The sequence below is a fragment of the Diorhabda carinulata genome, chromosome 1 (assembly GCF_026250575.1).
Source record: "Diorhabda carinulata isolate Delta chromosome 1, icDioCari1.1, whole genome shotgun sequence".
Lineage (NCBI taxonomy): Eukaryota > Metazoa > Arthropoda > Insecta > Coleoptera > Chrysomelidae > Diorhabda > Diorhabda carinulata.
In genome coordinates, this window is record NC_079460.1 from 18684866 (window position 1) to 18704709 (window position 19844).

At 30.9% G+C, this 19844-nt stretch overlaps 2 protein-coding genes and 1 long non-coding RNA gene across 4 annotated transcripts; 2 read left to right on the forward strand and 1 right to left on the reverse strand.

Moving 5' to 3' along the window:
• Positions 1 to 309: 309 nt before the first annotated feature.
• On the forward strand, positions 310 to 9927 carry LOC130897057 (protein BCL9 homolog). Of its 2 annotated transcripts, none has more exons than XM_057805579.1 (4): positions 310 to 2380; positions 3317 to 3551; positions 7611 to 7792; positions 8143 to 9927. In XM_057805579.1, the coding sequence occupies exons 1-4, from the start codon at positions 754 to 756 to the stop codon at positions 9552 to 9554; spliced, it is 3456 nt and encodes a 1151-aa protein (XP_057661562.1). In that variant the 5' UTR covers positions 310 to 753; the 3' UTR covers positions 9555 to 9927. The 2 variants fall into 2 exon arrangements, with proteins under 2 accessions (XP_057661562.1, XP_057661573.1); XM_057805590.1 differs by having other exon boundaries at positions 3320 to 3551.
• Positions 9928 to 12935: 3008 nt separating this feature from the next.
• Positions 12936 to 16879, forward strand: LOC130897079 (protein SET). The gene is made up of 3 exons (XM_057805667.1): positions 12936 to 13300; positions 13588 to 13774; positions 14592 to 16879. The coding sequence occupies exons 1-3, from the start codon at positions 13055 to 13057 to the stop codon at positions 14918 to 14920; spliced, it is 762 nt and encodes a 253-aa protein (XP_057661650.1). The 5' UTR covers positions 12936 to 13054; the 3' UTR covers positions 14921 to 16879.
• On the reverse strand, positions 16862 to 19607 carry LOC130897087 (uncharacterized). The gene is made up of 2 exons (XR_009059661.1): positions 19156 to 19607; positions 16862 to 19068 (listed from the first exon to the last, which is right to left on the reverse strand). It is a non-coding gene; the product is annotated as an uncharacterized LOC130897087 (long non-coding RNA).
• Positions 19608 to 19844: the final 237 nt, after the last annotated feature.

The following is a 19844-nucleotide window of genomic DNA, read 5'->3' on the forward strand; positions in this document are numbered from 1 at the left end:
CCTAAGAACATTTGGATTCAGTCACATGAATTAGAATTCAATAAACAATTTTTATTCATACAATTTATGAATGTAGAATTCTATTTCTATGATACAATTACTAGGAAATTTGATATCAAATATTAAGTTTTCATAATTTCAATTGAATGTTATTAAAAAAAATGCATTTATATTTTGATCTTGTTACAATTACAAATATTACAAATACTAGTTGTTTATTGTTTCATTTTTGCCAGAAATTTGAGCAATAAAATTTTTAGTTGATTTCTTTTCAAAGATTTAGTAGGGACTTTTGTGTTTCATTATTGGCAACAGACCGTTCATTTTATCAGTTGGTAGCAGCGTGTATGGACAGTTTGGCATTTTGTGATGTGAGGATTTTTGTTGAAAGTTTTTTTAATGGAATAATACACAAATCCTTAAAAGCAATTGATGTCGTTTATAAGCTTTTATAATAATAACTTCAAATACAAAGAAACAGATTACTATGCAATGTCTTGGAGACCCAGAATAGCCTGTATGCGTCCCTTCAAATTTGGTTAAAAGATGAAAATAAAAAATGATGGAATGCAAATAAAAACATTAGAACATATGTGATGTGAAACATAATTTAGTGCTATTAAAATAAAAGGAATGACTATAAATAAATAGTGTTAATCTCAAAAGATTATAATACTGGTAAAAGACTTGATAAGTGAATGGTAGTAGTGTTAGTGCAACATGAAAGGAAGGGGTATGTGATAAAAGTGCGAAATGATCAAGGAAAAACCCGAAAAAAGTTCGGATACAACAAAAGATGAAGCTGGCAGTTCAGATAAGGAAACTGCTAGCACAGAAGTACGAGTTAAGAAAGAGGATGAGACTACCGTTAAAAAAGAACCTTGTGCGGGACCTATTACTAAAAACGGGGGTATTGTTGGTTCAACGAATACAGGTTCCTTACAGACAACACTGGATCGAAAACCTGAAATACACTCAGAGGACTCATTAAGTGTTCCCAGTACTGACAATAGTTCACTGCCCCTTAAACAAGAAGATTGTATAGATGGGGAGTTAGGAGGAGATGCATTTGGACTGGGGTTGCCTACTACTGGAGGTAGTTCACATCCACAACCTCCAGAAGGAGTGCAACCCCTAGTTAGTAATGTTATAAGTAAGCAACCTAATTCTATGGAAGTAAACTATATGCAACAACAAAGCCAGATCTTTGTATTTTCTACTATGTTGGCCAATTCAGGTGCAGATGAAGTGCTGCAAGGTAGATATCCATCAATAATTGCTTATCATTGTGCCCAACCTGGTACTAAGAAGTACTTGGAGAAGAACCCACTTAAGGTAACCCAATTTAATAGACAAAATCCAGCACAGTGGCTTTCAAACATTGCAATGATGAAAAATAAAAGTTGTACAAGAAGCCCAGGACTTGGGCCAAAACCTCCCACTACTTTAGTAGATAATTTTCTGGGACCTGACCCATTAGATGATATGGTAGGTTTGGACGAAACAAATATACCATGGGATACAAAAAATAATCACTTAGAAGGTTTAGATGCTGCCGTTTCTAATGGATTACCTGATGTGGTGCCTGATATGGATGCTTGCAGTCCTTCCTTAGCAAATGTTCAACCCTCACTGCAGGGTGTCAAAGTGCCTGACGAGAATCTCACCCCCCAACAACGGCAACACCGAGAAGTACAATTGGCAACAATAAGGAAAATGCAACAAATGTTATTTCCTGAAAGTCAAAGTATAGATGGAGTGCCTAGTGGAGGGAGTGCCGGAGGTGGAAATGGTCCTGGGGCAGGAAACAATGGACCTTCTGATCCAACTATTCCTTCAGGAGCTGCAGCACCCTCTGGTGGTGGGCAATCAGAATGGCAAAAGTTACATCAATTTTATGATGATCCTAAAAGAAAACAACAAGGTCCTGGTCCTGTAGTTCCAGTGGGTCCAGTAAGTGGTGGTAATACTGGTCAAAATATGCCAGTGGGAAGTGGGGGACCAACAGTAATGCCTAGAGGTGTTCCTGGGCCAGGGCCGAGATTACAAGGACCTCCTCCTCCGTATCACCAAACACCTCGTTCAGCCAGTGTTCCCATAGCATTACAAAGTCCTAATCCTACATCTCCTAATAATCCTACTTCTAATTTATCTTTACCATCACCTAGAGCTTCATCAGCTCTAAATTCGCCTGCAGATCCAAATAGACCTTTTGGATTAAGTAGGCATATGAGTACTGGACAAAGCCCTACCTCACAAGATTCTCCCTCTGCACCAAGACTTAATCATAGTAACCCTAGTACACCTTTATCATCACATCACCTGTCTCCCAGTGTAACTAGTAGTAGTACTGAACCAATTTCTACCCATCAGTCTACAGGTGAGTAAATATATTCTAATAAAAAATTATTTTCAATATCTGTTGTCTAAATATATATATATATATATATATATATATATATATATATATATTTGGGTTAAAAAATAAATGTCTGTGTAATAATCATTTAAAGAACTTTTAATTATTTGTCAGGTATTTTTTGGTTTAGTGGTCATATCATGATGTAATTGCTTGTAATATTATATTACTGTTATTTCATCCTAATTGTGTCTTTGAAGCTAATACTTAAAGACTAAAAATAACAATTCAAGTTATATATATGTTTAAATTTACTTAGTTAACAGCCAAAATAATGAACCTGTCATAAAAATTAACATAAACATTTGTTTATGTTATCTAGCCACAAAAATTTTGTGATGGTTTTTTAGGATATATCTTCTTAAACTTGTAACAAAGCAGATGCAATTTGTTTTCATATCAAAAAGTATACATTCTCATTTATCTAAGAGTTTAGTTAAAATTTCCAATAATTTAATTTATCTATTTCAATAGGACAAATGTAATTAGTATACAGCCCAGTAAGTCTTAAGAATTTACCATCTGTATGATTAAAATTAACTATATAATTTCAAACAACATGCTTACAAATATCCTTATTATATATAGATTCTTTTCTCAAATAATATAAGGTGGAAACGCCTTTGATAGCTCATAATAGTTTCAGGAGAAAACAACCTATTTTGATATACATTTTCAAGTTATGAATGGGAGTTAATACAGTAAAACAATTCATAAAATTAAATTGAAAATTTTGATCCAATACTTGGTTTACATGATTTTAATTCATTTGAACGTTTGAAGGGAATCTATCCTATTATATACATTTTATAAAAGACTTAACATTTAATACTTTATAAAACAAGATATTTATAAGAAGGGTTGAAATTAGGTAAGGACTGTAGTTTTTTATTTCAGTAGATGGCATGTTTGGTAGAACTTTGCAATCCATGGCACAACAAAAACAACAAATTAGTACTTCAACCACCTCCTGTGCAACAACACCAACATCAGGTGTTGGTAAAGAACCAAACCTCATGCCTGTACCTTCCCCACAACAAATACAGTATCTTAACACATTTGAAGGGCAAGAACTGATAATCCAGAAGCAGCCAAATACAAGTTTAAAAGAAGGAAACATCATATCACCTCCGTAAGTTACTTCTTTTATATAAAATATTTGATTTAATCATTCAAAAAAGAACTGTTTATATTCAGAATTGCTTTGATAATATCTGTAGTACGAGCTCTGAATTAATTTCAAAATGGTTTAGTTACTTTTCATTTTTGAATAAATTAAAAGGTTATCATTATTATGATTATTGTTTAACCAATATCTATGGCTTTAGATTTTCAGTAACATTGATTATGTCCTGATTTAAAAATTGTTATATTTATAAAATAATTACTTTTAAATATTTTCAACCCTAATATTTAGTTTTTAAAACCAAATATACACACATACATAATGAAATAATTTTAGATTACATATTAAATATGGTGATATTAAGTTGGGACTCTTTTTTTATGTATATTATTAATCATTATTTTTTGTTACTAATAACTATTTCTCAAGGAACGTAGAATTATGACAGTCTATAACTACTGTTGGAAAAACATATTCTTAAAGTAATTATCAATTACTGCTTGTATACTTTGTATTAAATTGGCTCAAATATTTTTTTTTGGAATTGAATTTGCAGTCCTTAGTTCTAACACAAGATATTCATTTTACTTTAATCTCATTTATAATATAATTTGCTAAAAAAAATTGGCATGTGTTTAATTCATAAAATTCTATTTGTTCTATTTATATATTTAAGTCTAAACATGTTCACTAAAATAGATCTATTTCAATACGTTTCCCATATTACTTAAGATTCCCCAATAGATAACCCATATTGTTAAATAGAATATTTAATTACCCAAAGGTTAAATTAAAATCCAATTTGAAAATATGAAATGTGCCCCTTATGAATAAAAAATTGTTCAACTTTTAAAACTTAAAATTCATTAAATATTTATCAATTTCAGTAATTGCTATTGGTTATTAATTAACAACATTAACTTTGTTTTTTTTTAAGTATACATGTATGGAAAAAAATAATGTGAGCTAAGTTAATTCTATTTTCACTTTTTTTTGTTATATAAGTACTTGTGCTTCTAATATGCAGGGTGTTTCTAAATTCATACTACAACATTTAGGAGGTTATTACTCTTATGAAATTAATATGGATCTTTCCTATAACAAAATTTACTCAGACCACCTCTTTCCGAGATATCACCCTTAAAAGGTGATGACTAAAGTTGATTTTCTATTTTTTTTTCTAAACATGTATGGCAATCCAGCATTTATTGTGAATCGTAATACATTTTACATCTTAACTGTTACAAGTTTTTTCTTTACAGCTATTGGTTTTGAAAAAAACATAATATACAAACACTAAAAAATTTTTTGGACTTATAATTTTATTTCATAAAACTATAATTTAAAAAAAAGTTTTGATATAAAATAAAGTAAGGGTTGCTCTTTTCACACTCGTATAATGTAACAGGAATATTGAAAATATAAGTACCCGTGGTTAGTCCTTTGCGGCTGCACGAAAATTACATAATTTCAAGTTTTTACTTCTACTGAAATTTTTGGAAAAAAAAAAATAAAAACTCAATTTTAGTCACCACCTTTTCAAGGTGATATATCGAAGAGGGGTGAGCTGAGGTCATGTTTTTACTTACAGTGTCAAAAGTTCTATTCTTTTTTTAATTTGAATTTAACCCAAGAGGTTATGGGCCCAGATTTACGTGAACTGTAGGAGTTGAATTTTATGGATGTGCCTTAATCAAGTTTGTTTTGTGAACCGGTGTGTGACTGTGTGATAGTTGATCATGAGCACGTCAGGATCATTTGATTTCAAGGATTCTATTGAGAAACTGGAGAATCGGAGCAACTGGTCGCGTTGGAAAAGGCAAATCACCTTATTGCTGAAGCATCAAAAGGTTTTAGATGTCGTTTTTGGTATATTGACTGCTGATGTTTCCAATAAGGATAAATTCGAAACCAAGAACTCGCTTGCTCAGCTCTTTTTGGTGAATACGCTGAATGCTAGCTACTCACGTCTTTTTGCGAAACGGCCAAAGATGTTTGGTCCAAGTTGAGTTCTGTGTATGAGCTGAGATCAAGTCATAGATTAGATAGGCTTCTTTGATCTTTTTTTTATGGAATCATGAATGCTCAGGATGGAATTGTCAATCATGTTGCACGCCTTCAGCGTGATTTCAATGAGCTAAATGTCAAATTGAATTAATATTGTTGGGGCGGATCATGTCAACTTTCCCTCCCCCTTATTTTGAATTTAACCCAAGAACAACAATAATGGTTAAATAATTAAATGCATTAATGTTAATATAGTTTTAAACTGTTACTTGCTAGTTTTATAAAACTGTAAAAGGTGAAAGCGACTATTTTACAATATCTATTTTTTAATAACTAGTAATCAACTAATATTACCTTTAATCAATCGATACCCCTACATAAAAAAGGGGATGACCTAATGTGTGAAAACTACAGCGCAATAAACTTATCCTCATTTGGTTTAAAAGATATACGAGAGCCATAAGAAAATACATTGAGTGAATAGAGTGCATTAAGAAAAGGAAAACAAACAATAGATAACATATACATATTAAGGAGCTTAATAGAAAGAACGAAGGATGGAGAAGGGGGTAAAACAAGGAGACAATATTTGAGTTCTTTTGTCCATACTAATAACAAATAGAATGATAAAAACAATAAAACAGAAAAACTAAATTGGCTGCAGAAACGTAGAACCGGTAAAAATAGACGGATTAGTATATGAAGATGATATAGTAATAGAATTGGATAAATTAAGATTGGAAAATGGATAAAGACAATAGATGAAGAATTGAGAAGTATATATATAAAAAATGCAAAAGAATGGTGGTAACCGAAAAAAGGATTAATTTAATAATGAAAGGACAAATAATAGATGTGATCAATATTACAAATGAATGAAGTAGCAAAGGATTAGAAAGAGGGACAAAAATGGATACAAGGAGAATGAAAACTAGAGCAAAATAAAACCCTATACTCTGAGGCCTAAAAAGAATTGTAAAGAAGAAGATTAACTTTAATCTTTTTAGTAGGCTTATTATGAGGATCAAATCTAAAATGGATTATTAATTTCCATTAGTGGTTAATTATATCTATAATCTATTCTAGAAGAAAAATTGGTTCTCATGAACAAATTTTTATATTTTAACATCATGTCTTCTATACATATACAAACAATTTTGGTTTTTATAGTTTGAGATTGAAGCCGAATTTATAAAAATATTTTGTTTTCTGTTTTTATAACTATATCTATAAACGAGTTATTTTAGGCCAGTTATGATATATCTTAGGTTTTTTTGAAACAATATCGATAGTTAATCCTGTGAAAAGCAATTATCATCAAAGTCACTCATTTTACTTTTAAAAATGTATATACGGTTTATAGATTTTTGTTTATTGGCTTCAATTATTGACAGCCAATAGACCAATTAAGACAAAAATAGCAAGAAATAATTAATAAAATTCGCACTTCATACATTACTAAAATTAGGTAAGGTTTGAAGTGAAAGCACAATGGATAATAATCCATTTTCTATGCTACGTTTAAAATAATAACAGGAATATAAAATTATTATAACATTACATTTTATATACTATTTAATACCTCATGGCTGTTTTGTTGCACTTTATTCAGTTACTTATCAATTAGTTCGACTAATTTTGTATAAATATAATTTTGTTGCTAACAAGGTAGTAAGATTTGTGACCCTCTATATATATATATATATATATATATATATATATATATATATATATATATATATATATATATATAATCATTCTCCTTTTTCTCATTAAAAAGGTTGATATTTCTCCTTCATTCAAAAATACTCTCATTATCACAGTTGTCAATTATCTAATTTCTCGTAATTTTTGCTTAGATGAATCAAATTTGTATTACCTTCTTAGAACCATATTACTGATAAAAGTAGGCATCAAACTATTAGAATAATAAAATTTAAATAATTTATTTATCACCATTATCTATGTAATATTTTTATAAATAACACTATTCTGATTATTCTCTTTTTAAATAATAATAAATGAAGACTTCCAGGAATAATATACCATTTTTTTCAGAGTCATACCTACAACAATGGACAGTGGTTTTCCAGTTACAACGCCAGATCTTCCACATTCAAGGGTCTCAGGTCCAAACACTCCTACCTCAATTGATGTAGGTCCCCGATTTCCTCCCACCCCTTCGGAGGGATGTCGCTTCCAGATACCCAGTCCTCATACACCCACTGCCGTAACAGCAGGTGAGTTCAATTAACATATTTTACTGAGTGCCTCTGTTTTGTTTTATTCGACCAGATTTTTACTGTAAAGAGTTTAGATGTGCGAATTATCTTTAACCGAAAAGTGTCTAAAAAATACTGCAACAAGAACCTAAAAAAATCATTGAATTAAATGTCTAAAGCTAACTTTCTAATTTCTATTCCCCCAGTATGATCATACAATTTAAATTATATTCAGCGACTTTGAAGTAAGTACTGATTGTGTGGAGGAGATACTGGTATAAAAACAAAACAAATAAAAAAAGTTTTTGATATATTAGCTACCGCTGTACTTCATTATAGAAATTTAATGAAAATTTTTTATTTTTTAGGTGATAAACAACCTCAACGACTTGCTGGAGCCCCAGGTTTAAGTCCACAAACTGTTCCTGGTCCAAATTCGGATCCATTGAAAACTGATTTATTTCCAACTCCGAGTCCGCACATGATGGATGTACCGAGGTTTCCAGGACCAAATGCTTCTCCAGGTGCTAAAATGGGAGGAGGTTTTGTCAATTTATCACCTCAAGCCAAACCGTTGGATATGCCTAATTACGGATGTGTTAGAGGAGACAATGTTCCTTTAAATCCTAACTGCACAAGTACGATGTCTGGTAATCCTAAAGTATCGCATTTTGATCCGATTTCTTCATTGGCCCAAATGAGTCAACAGTTAACCAACAGTGTAGCAAGTTCTCTGAATGGTCAGGGAAATCAAGGTCCTCCAATGATGAGTTTTGGTTCACCCTCAATGCATATGATGGACATGGGCGGATGCCATGGAATGAACGATATGGATCAAGGTGCAGGAGGTATGATGGGCATGCCAATGCAAGGTCCTCCCCACGGATTTCATCCAAATTCTCCGATGGGACCCATACGCTCTCTCTCGCCTAAACTGTCAGGTGCCTTTCCAAATCATATGCCTATGCCGAGGATGATGGGACGCCCCCCAGGGCCAAATCCTTATAATGGAGCGAATGTCCAAGTCAAGCCTAACGCACCAAATACTATACAGTATTTACCGGCAAAATCTCAAGTAGGACAGGCTCCTGCTCCAAGAGGACCACCTATTGTAGATTTTCTGGCACGTCTTGCCACTCCTATGAATATGATGGAATCTAAAATGCAATCACAAAATATGCAATATTTCTCTTCTTGTGGTCCCAATAATGGACCTATGCAAGGTGGTCCGATGCCTCCACATATGGGACATATGGAAGGACCTATGTCTCAGGATGGAGGAATGGGTCCAATGAGTATGAGTAGTCATATGGGCAACGGACCTGGACCTATAGGTGGTCCAATGGGTGGAAATATGGGAATGCCATCGGGTATGATACCCATGATGAGAGGTCCTATGAGACCACCAATGGGTATGAGAATGCCACAGATGGTTTTCAATGGACCACCTGGAGGTCCAGATCCGATGTTCAATCCCGGCCCTAATATGGGTAATCCATCTGCGCAAATGTTTGTTAGCGGACCCAAAGGCAGTCCAATGGGTATGGGCGCCCCAGATGCCAGTCAACCTCTTCCTCCTTCAATGGGACAAAATAATAGCTTTAAAAGTTCACCTTTTGTGTGTCCTACAACAGCTGATCCCAACTATGCACAACAGTTTCACAACTTCCAGCAACAATTATATGCTACTGGTACTCGCAGTCAAATGGGCGGACAGACAATGGGTCCCGGTCCCGGACCGCCACATATGCAACAGCCTCCTTACTACAATCCCAAATAGCAAATATGGTGCTGAGGGTATGAATCAGAGAATTTTGTTTTATTTTTGATATTACTAATGAGTAATCCGGCAATAATAAAATGTGAGATTGAGTTGTATATTAAGTGTTACGCATCGAATTCAAGTGCAGTTAAAGGTCGTGTAAAAAGTTGCCTGCCTGAAGGCTCAGTTTGCCTAAATACTTAATGCTATTCTGGATTTGTATATTTGCCATAAATCAACTAGAAAGACTTAGTAATAATAATTAAGTGTTGGACTTGCTTTAGTCCTTTTAAAGACGGAGGTTTCACTATTGCTCATTAATTTGTTTCTATCCTGTTATTCGTTTATTGTACATTTTATGAGTATGATAACAATAAAATTCTATATTATATATTATGTTCTCTTATTATTGTTTCTTCAATAATAATCATCATAAAAAAGTACATTTATATGTACTGAATATGTTATATTAGTTTGTATAATTTATTGTAAGTCAAATTTTAACGGTAAGGATATTATTAAATTACTTTCAATATAATTTGTTTAGAAAATCCGAATTAACTAAAACATTCATGTTCCTAATTCCTACAATACCCATGGAAAATCAAGTTTCAGATTAAGAAATAAACAACAGTGGATATTGAAAAATTACATGATAATTGCACCTTATATATTTTCCACATAACCCATCTATGAAAAACTTGGAAAAAATTTATCTAAAAAACGAAAATACTTCTCACAATATTTACTGTAGAATTGGCAACATTTATTTAATATAAAGAGTAAGTTAATAATATTTATTCAATGTTCAAAAATTAAATTGGTTCATGAGAATATTTGCATTGAAACAGTTTCGAAATTCCTATAAAACACTACTCCACATGAAAATTTATATCAGGAGACTTTAGTTACCAAACAACTTTTGAAAATTGGGTTCCTGGTCATACAAGAATCAAAAACCAATACACTTGCTAGAAAAGGAGCATAAATGCATTTAATTGGCCCGGACTACGAAAATGCTCCTATAAGAGTTTTGGAATAACAGAATTAAAAGAGAGGTATCTTTCGGGGCTTAAGTACTCCAAAAAATTTGAAATCACTCCATCGAAAAGTATTGGTTTCCTTGCAATGAGCATCCAATGAAATTAGCTCTAGTAAAAACTAACGAGTGAAGATTCCGTGGGGAGCAGAATGAAAATGTAGGTTACCAGTTGTAAAATAGCACATCATTGGAGGCATACATAAGGAATGCTTCGAATAAAAAAAAGGAGTTAATTATGAAACTGGAATGTAACCTGTAGATATCTGGAGCAGCTCTGATAAGGGAGCACAAAAAACTGAAATTTCAATATTATATTTAAGGGTCCTATACAAATGTTGGTGAACATGGGATATTTTCATTTACATAATCATATACCCATTACGTAAATAATTATTATTGTATTCCAAATAAATTTTTTTGTAATACATGCTCTCGTTTATGGATTTTTTCGAAGAATTAGTATTTTTTTTCATATTGATTTCTATAAAAGTTCAACTTTATCAGGGATTTATAGCTAAGAATAATGATAACTATGCCTTTCAGGTAATTGGGAAACAACTGCATATAAAGTGTTCACATTAATTATTAAAATCTACATGTTCCCAACTTATCATTGAAATAATTGAATAAATCCAATCACATTGCTGGCTCTGGTATTTAACATTATTAGCATTGGTCAAGAAACTTATTTTATTATTGATGATCTCCCTTCAATTTTAAAGGAAAAAATATCATGTCTTTCTATCCTAAAATGGAATAGAGACAACTAGCTGAGATGATTGTAGAGTCTCTTGGCATCACATGCTTTGTTTGGACTACTCGCTGTACAAATCAAAATCCGTTTTAAATAGGTTTGAAAGAAAATTGGAAAACGTTTTCAGATATATGTGTTGGTCCCTAGAAATTTTAGACAACTGAGAAATATTTGTGTGTAGAGGGACATTTTTTCGCACATTTTGATCAAAAGCCAGCTATGACAATAAGTGATATATGTCATAAACTTCAACAGTAGGAGTTGATATGAAGGTCAAACATTAATAGCCAAAGCTAGAGACACAGATTATTAGCTCAAGAAATCGTTTCTCATGGATAAAGGTAACAGCAACTTAGTGGTTTGTAGAACATAGAAAGATCGAAGAATTTTATTAGCATGGAATTCTATAATTTAAAGTGGTAAATCAGACTACTGCCTAACATGCATGGTTGCGAGCATCATAGGCTTCATTTTTGCTTATGACTCGAACTCAGCTTTAGTTCATCATTGACTTTTATCTGTAAGGTCAAAAATATGTAAAAACTATTATCAAACTTTCAGGAGTGGATGAATACAAACGCTTAATGTATTAAACATATCCAAGCAAAATTGTCTAGTTTACTAACAAGACATTCATAATTTTAACAAGTAAAAACTTTTTTTTCAAATATTTGTAACAAGAAAATAGAAAAGTTTTGAAATAGATAACTTAATAATTCCAATTTTAAGCCCTGCTGTGAATTCTTTTCCTACAGAAGATAATATTAATTTTTTGTATGATTCAATAATTGAATTATGAACATATTCAATTCTTAAATATGCATACGTTTTTTTTTTAAATTCATGAGATCCATCATAAAATATAGAAATACATATACTTCTTGCTTATAACTATGCCAATTTTCAATTCTGTACCAACAATTGTTTTAATTTATCTAGAAAAAAAAATAGTTTGAATATCCTTTCATATTAATCAAGATTTAAAAAAGTAATTTAATTTTCTCCCTGTAGATACTCAATTAACTCATAATATAAATACAGTCGACACAAACTATCCATATAGAAAAAATCTAATATATTGTTTGACCGGTTTCTGAGATAAATATTATACGGGTCATTAACCTTAGCTAAACCAGAAATTGACTAATATGACATCTACTTGTGTAAACTGTAGTTACAAAAGAAGTTAAAACTACAATGTGAACAATTTGGTTAAACGATTTTCAAAATGAAGAATATTAGTGAAAACTTCACAAAAATGTGAAAATTTTTCGATTATCATTAGCAAAAATATAATGAAGTAATAAATATAAGGTAAAAACTACACTATTTATCAGGTCAAGAACTCGATTTCTTTCACGTATGATATTCTAGAATTGGGATTATACATTGAAATTGAAAATCTAATTAAAAATAGACAGAATTCTTATTTTATACATTTCATCGTTATTTTTTTGAACTTTATTTATAACGCCATTATTGCAGGGTATTCCAGGAAAACAAAAAATATTGGTTTCTATTTATTTTGCAAGAGTTTCAACTTTAAAAAATGACTACTTTCATAACCCTTTAGCAAATGTATAAGTTTGACATGTAGCAGCGGGCACATTTGAAAATGAAAACATAAATTGCGCATGTCATATTATCGAGTGTAATCATAGTTTAGGGTTCGTGATTTAAACTTATTTCTTATATTTTTCATTTTCAAAATTATTAATAAAAATGTCAGATGCCACGTCACGAAAGGTGAAAAGATTTTCAGAATCTGATAGAAATTCCGAATTTGATGCTGCAACACAAAAAGCTTTGGAAGAAATTGATGTTTGTCAAAATGAAATTGATAGTATTAATGAAAAATCCAGTGAAGAGATATTAAAAATTGAACAAAAGTACAATCGACTAAGAAAACCGTTTTATGAAAAAAGAAATAATTTGATCAGCAACATCCCTAATTTCTGGATTACAGCTGTATCCTTTACAAAGTTGTTATATATAACCTAAAAAAATAGAATATATTTTCCTACTAATGATTTAGATTATGCTCTAACATATTTATGTATCCAATATCTTGTGTGATCAGCAGGATTTACTTGAATTACTAGTTGTAAACATAGCATTATCTATTCTCTTTTAGAATAATCAATGAGAAATTTATCCTATTTCTTTTAAGTTTTGTGTTATTTTAAAAAGCAGTATAACAACAACATATGTTTTTTTTGTCTAAAATTTATCGTATTTTTCTTAACGATTCTAAGATTATGAACCATCCTGATTTAAGTGCTTTACTGGATGAAACTGAAGAAGATTGTCTTCACCATCTTACAAAATTAGAAGTAGACGAATTTGATGATATTAAATCTGGATATTGGATAAAATTTTATTTTGAGGAGAATCCATACTTTGAAAATTCAGTTATTACTAAAGAATATCATTTAGATAGCGGTAAATAATTATTCAATTTATATGGTTTCATTTATAACATGTTCAAATTAATTTAAAAAATGCTATTAAAGCCTATTTATCCATGTAGTATTTGTTGCTAAAAGTAATAACCTGCTAAATATTTAGACTACGAGCCTAATGACAAAATTTGAGGGGTCATTTGAGCCACCATGAATCATTCATTAATCAATAGTACTATATGTAACAAACAAGTTAGAAACTATGTCATCATCTCTTATCGGAAGTACATAAGTAAGGTAAACCTAGCACTGAAAGGGGATACTTTTTAGTCAAACATATTTGTACGGCATTCAGAACTTAAGTAAGTTATACATAAAGAATACAAGGAAAATTTTTCAATATTTTTGAAAGGCATTAGGTCATATGTCATTCTTTTTGTTTTACCTACTTAAGTTCTGGATGCAGCACAAATATGTTTGACCAAAAAGTACCTCCCCTTCAGAGCTAGGTTTACCATGAGTACTCACCTGTACCGATAAGAAGAAAGTGACAGCATAGTTTCTAAATTGTTTGTTACATATAGTACTATTGGTTAAAAAGTGATTCATGGTGGCTCACATAACCCCTCAAATTTTTCCATTGGGCTTGTAATCTAATATTGCCATTTAATATTTCTGATATGTCAAAATGTCCAATCCTCTAAGTAAATTACAAGGATATCCCATAATTTAGTATCTTCCCTATAAAATGATTATTTCAGTTATATTTAAATGATCATTTGACATCTATTGTAGTAGAATAATTTATCTAATTTTGGTAAAATATACTTTTAATACAATTTGGATTTGATTTTTAGCGACACCTACTTCAGAGAGTACTCAAATAATCTGGAAAGAAGGTTGTTCTCTTGCTCAAAATGTTGAGGCAAATAAGCCTGGGAAAAAGCGTCGCCATGAACCTGCTAAGACATTTTTTAGTTGGTTTAATGATAATGTAGATCCCTATACCGATGACATAGCTGAGATTATTAAGGATGATCTTTGGCTCAATCCCCTTCAGTACTATCTAGTACCTGACGTTGAAGGAGATGGAGAGAATGGTGTTGATGCTGAAGAAGTAAGTAGCAGTGAAGATGATGAAGAAAGGGAAGCAGGAGAAGAAGAAAGTAGGAATCAACGCAAGTAATTTCCTTGTGAAAAGTATCTTCGGTGGCTATAAATTTTTTTATTTTGAGAAGTATCACTTGATATACAAGTCATATTTTCTGCATTCTTATATTATTAAACAATATTTACAGTTGCATTTATTCAATAGCAACTGTCATAAGTAGTTCATATCTTAAATGATTAATGATAAAGATATGCATTAATTTTTCAATTTCTGCATAACAAAATTTTTAAATACATGAAACATATCAACAAACAAAATGCAATGTGTCTTAGAGTAATGTCAGGAAAATTAATATTCCCATCATATATTCATATTTACTGTATTTATGGAAACGTCAGTTATACAAATATTAAACTTTACTACCAGTATACCAACACTCACAAAACACTGTCTAGTCCTTTGAGTCTGGTGTGAACCAGTAATCTATGGAAGTTTCCAAAAACCAGATGGTGAACAGTGTGTGTAGTATATTTGACAGTGAATAAGGATACAAATATAATTTTCTTCAAATTTCAAATTTGTTTTTGACAGGAACAAAAATAAATTTGATTGCATCTTAATCTATTATTGTTTTCTTTACAAAATTTTATTTCTCTGAGGCTATTTGCTTTGGTTACAATGATTGTGAAATGCTGCAGTAGATAGCTATTATGTAAATCTGTATTATAATTATTATAGTTTTACTATTTTCAAAAAAATTCAGCGAGTTGTGGTCAATCTGCAGTGAGAAATATAAATGTACATTATGAAAATATAACCAAATATTTACTAATAGATTAACGAATAAAAATAACTAAAGTAATTTATCAAACCGTTGATAATATTCATATTGAACACACTAAGTAAAACTTCCATTACATTAAAACTCACAGTAGTAACTGTATACCTTCAGTCTTGGTTGATTGAAACGCTCCTCAGACAGTGTAGTGGTAGTAATGAGTGTGTTCATTATGAGTACAAATAAGTAAAACTCTATAGTGTAACTAAATTATTGTCCTTCCTAGTATGTTATTTCGAATGGTGGTGTGGGTTGAGGACTCAAAATAAAACTGTCTAAGAGTTTTTTAAAATGCTAACGTTTCGACAACACATATGGCAGAGAGCCTCGATAAAGATCAATTAAAAGATCGAAACGTTGGCATTTTAAAAAACTCTTGGACAGTTTTATTTTGAGTCCTCAACCCGCAACACACACACATATATATATATATATATATATATATATATATATATATATATATATATATATATATATATATATATATATATATCAGTTATCAGTTACATATTATTCGGTTCCGGGAGGTGCAATTCAACTATGTATTAAAATTGTAAATTCTATCACGTGCTCTAGAAGCTGCAGCTTCCAAAACTTGCATATCCATAGTTTATTCAGATGCTCTGCTCAACATGAGTTGGTGTTTGCCTACTGTATTAAAATTTGTTAATCATGAAAGTTTTTTGAAGATCACAAGTAAATCCAAAGTCAATTGCTTCACTTTTTCTAACCTACTCAACTGTATAAATATTAAGAAACTGATGAAATATTAATTTGTATATAATTAATTTGATCAGTATCGTATTATTATCAGTTCTTCTTGTAAGGGTCATGGGACTAGGTGAAACGTTATTTTGTTAACTAATTTGATTTCAACAAGGAAATTAGTTTCTGTTAGTATTGAAAATATGAATATATTCGTTCTGATGCTAATATGTACTATTTGATTTAAGAATTTTATGCATCTTTGCTAGAACTACTTTTTTGGTAAAACATGACAATCGATTACCGCAAATAGAAAGTTTTAAAATCAGGCATGTTAAATAAGTTTTGTTTTTATATCAAAATGTGCAGTTCTAGTTGTTTAATATTTTTTTTGTCCATTTGGGTCTAATCAGAATTATTATTTGATTTTTTTTGTAATTGTTCTGTTTGGAGTGTAAATTTTAATATAAATATAGCTTATTGGTGTTTTATTTATTCGAATTTCAACCATCACCTACATTATCTATGATAGTGATACTGAACGCGTGTCGTCAGGCAGTTCGTGAGTGTTATGTAGTCCAGGAAATGAAGCTCAAAAAAGGCAAAACCTTGCAATGTTTTCATCCTGAATCGATTTGTCCAAAAATTTGGATTTAGGCTCATTTCACCATTTAGTTCATTTTCCACATTGTGCCGTTGTACGCTTTTTGTTTCTAATGGTGAAAACTTCCTAACTGTAAAAAATTATAAAATAACATTTTAAACCTTAAAATTGGTAAAATCTGGCTTTGATTAGTTAAATAAGGATTGTTTTAACTGTAGGATACAATTTCATAATATTTCAACCCTTTAAAACCACCCTTAATAACAGTAATTCTTATAATATAATTCAATTGATCTATAACGTTGGCAACAAAGTACTTTCGCTTTTTGCTGATAGAGAGCTTCGCTTTATTTTTGGAATAACTTATGTTGGTGCTGTGCTTTGCCGTTTGTCACATTGATGTAAATTTAGAAGCAAGTAGTGCGTGAGTTTTATCAAAGCTATTAATTGTTTAGTAAATTTAAAATTGAGTGCAGAAACGAACACTTTCGTCATATTTTAGTTTTTTTATTTCCGTAATGGAAAGAAAGCTGCTGCGGCTCACAAAGAAATATGTGAAGTTTATAGAAGTGATTGCTTAACAGAGCGCACGTGTTAGAATTGGTATAAAAAATTCCGTTCTGGAGATTTTTCCCTCGAAAGATGAGCAACGTTCTTGTCGGCCTACTGAAGTTGATGATGACCAAATCAAAGTCATAATTGAAGAGGATCGTCATATAACTGTTGGAGAGGTTGCGAAGAGGATACATGTAACGCACACAACAATTGAAAAACACGAATTGGAAGAAATTCATTCAACACAAAGAATCAATATATGCGATATGCACCTTTAACGAAATGAAACTGATCCTTTCTTGAAAAAAATCATCACTGGTGATGAAAAATGGGTCCTGTACAGTAACATAGTTCGAAAACGATCATGAACCAACACAAACCACATCGAAAGCTGAAAAACAACAAAAAACTATTGGAGTTTAGCTAGGAAGTGATGCCACATCCCCTAAGCTGCAGAATTCTTTGAATGGTTAGGTTAGGACAGTTAGCATACTGTAGAGTTCTTTGAATGGTCAAACTTTCACAGATAACGATGATCTTCAATCACACCTGGTTCAGTTTTTTGCCAATAAGGACCAGAAATTTTATGAGCCCGGAATCATGAAGCTGAAAGGTCAATGAGCAAAATATTAAATATATAATTGATTAAAAACTATTCTTTGTTAAAAAAAAGTGTTTTATTTTATACTACTACTATACTATACTATTTTGTACCAACCGAATAAATAGAAAAAAATACATTAACACATACATATTCATGCATTACATACAATGAAATATACAAATATGGTTCATTAATTTTATCTAATGGATCAACAGTGGGCAGAAGGGAAATTATCACAGCACTTGTCATTTCTTTCGAACTTTAGAACACACTAGTGAGGAATCAACGAAATATATAAACTAACACATGCAGTCACGAGCAGATATTGCTTCTTTTCTATTTCGATTTGAGTGAAGTAGTTTGAAGGGATCGAATAAGGAGGTGTTTGCTGGTAAATAGAGGTTTTTAACGGCTATATCTCGCCAAATATTCCTTGTGTACAAAATCTACAAAAAAAATTTAGTCCTTAAAAAAGCTGTTATTTAGTATACTATTATTTTTTCGGTATCTCCAGTATTTTCGGAGATATTTTGAAGTAAAGGGTGAAAAAATACTAAATATTAAATGCCAAAAGAAAATAGTCTGATGTTTTATATATTATTCTTCACACAGCTTATCACCATCTCAGGAAGAAAATTGAAGGAATTTCGAATTCTTAGCTAACAATCTTCTCTAGTTGTTAAGGCTTGGGAGTAAACCTCTTGTTTTATGTGACCCCATATAAAAAATCTAAAGACGTCATATCGGAAGAACGAGGGGACCACCGAAAAGGACCATTATTTACTAACCACCTGTCTTCAAATTGCTCTTCTAAAAATATATTTATGATGAATAAAAAAAAGATTGTTTAATTCGTCTGGTGGCAAGGTCTAAATAATTTTGTTTTAAATTTCTTAAAATATCAAGATATCTTTCACCTAAAAATAAAACAAATAACATTAAAAAATATAAAAACAACGTTTTTTATATTATTAATTAAGAATAAATTAATTGTGTTCCCTAACCATTAATTCCCATCGTAGAAATGAAGTATTTGATTATTTCTAATAGCACAAAAGACATTGAACTGCCACCGATCTTTGGTTAAATGAAGATTATCTTGACTCCAATAATGGGAATTAAATAATCCATTTTTCGTGATTTTCGATGCGTCGCACCAAATTATGTTTTTTAAAAAATCTTCGTCTTCCTGGCATTTTATTATTAAAAATTCAACAAATAATACTCGTTTAATAAAATCGGTTGGTTTTAAATTTTGACACAAATTGTAAGAATAGGGATGCATTTTATGTTTTCGTTAAATACGGTAAATCGACGATTTGCTTACTCCAAGATATCTTACGGCAACAAGTATTGATACTTCTTCAGTCAAATGAACAACAACATTAATTTCGGCATTATTATTGTTAATAACGTTTAATTCGATTAACTTTTTGGTTCAAATGAAATAGTGTAAACCCAGCTTAACAAACATGTCTATTCGATATCCACATCAAGTTAACACGTATTTAAATGATATTTGTATATACATTTTTGGATAAAAATATATATTATATAATAAAAAAAATAAATATGATCCAATAAACAGAATATTGATAAAAATAAATATAGGGACCTTTTTCTAGATGCGGTTGGGTTAGTAATTTCAACCGTTAACCGTTCAAGTATTGAACATTCGTCAAAAATTCAACAT

Bases quoted from the DNA above. Each gene is read 5' to 3' on its own strand.
- LOC130897079 (XM_057805667.1), top strand. From the start codon at position 13,055: ATGTCAGATGCCACGTCACGAAAGGTGAAAAGATTTTCAGAATCTGAT. The intron at 13,301-13,587 runs GTATCCTTTACA...AACGATTCTAAG, and splicing joins CTAATTTCTGGATTACAGCT to ATTATGAACCATCCTGATTT. The intron at 13,775-14,591 runs GTAAATAATTAT...TTTGATTTTTAG, and splicing joins AGAATATCATTTAGATAGCG to CGACACCTACTTCAGAGAGT.
- LOC130897057 (XM_057805579.1), top strand. From the start codon at position 754: ATGATCAAGGAAAAACCCGAAAAAAGTTCGGATACAACAAAAGATGAA. The intron at 2,381-3,316 runs GTGAGTAAATAT...TTTTTATTTCAG, and splicing joins TTCTACCCATCAGTCTACAG to TAGATGGCATGTTTGGTAGA. The intron at 7,793-8,142 runs GTGAGTTCAATT...TTTATTTTTTAG, and splicing joins ACCCACTGCCGTAACAGCAG to GTGATAAACAACCTCAACGA.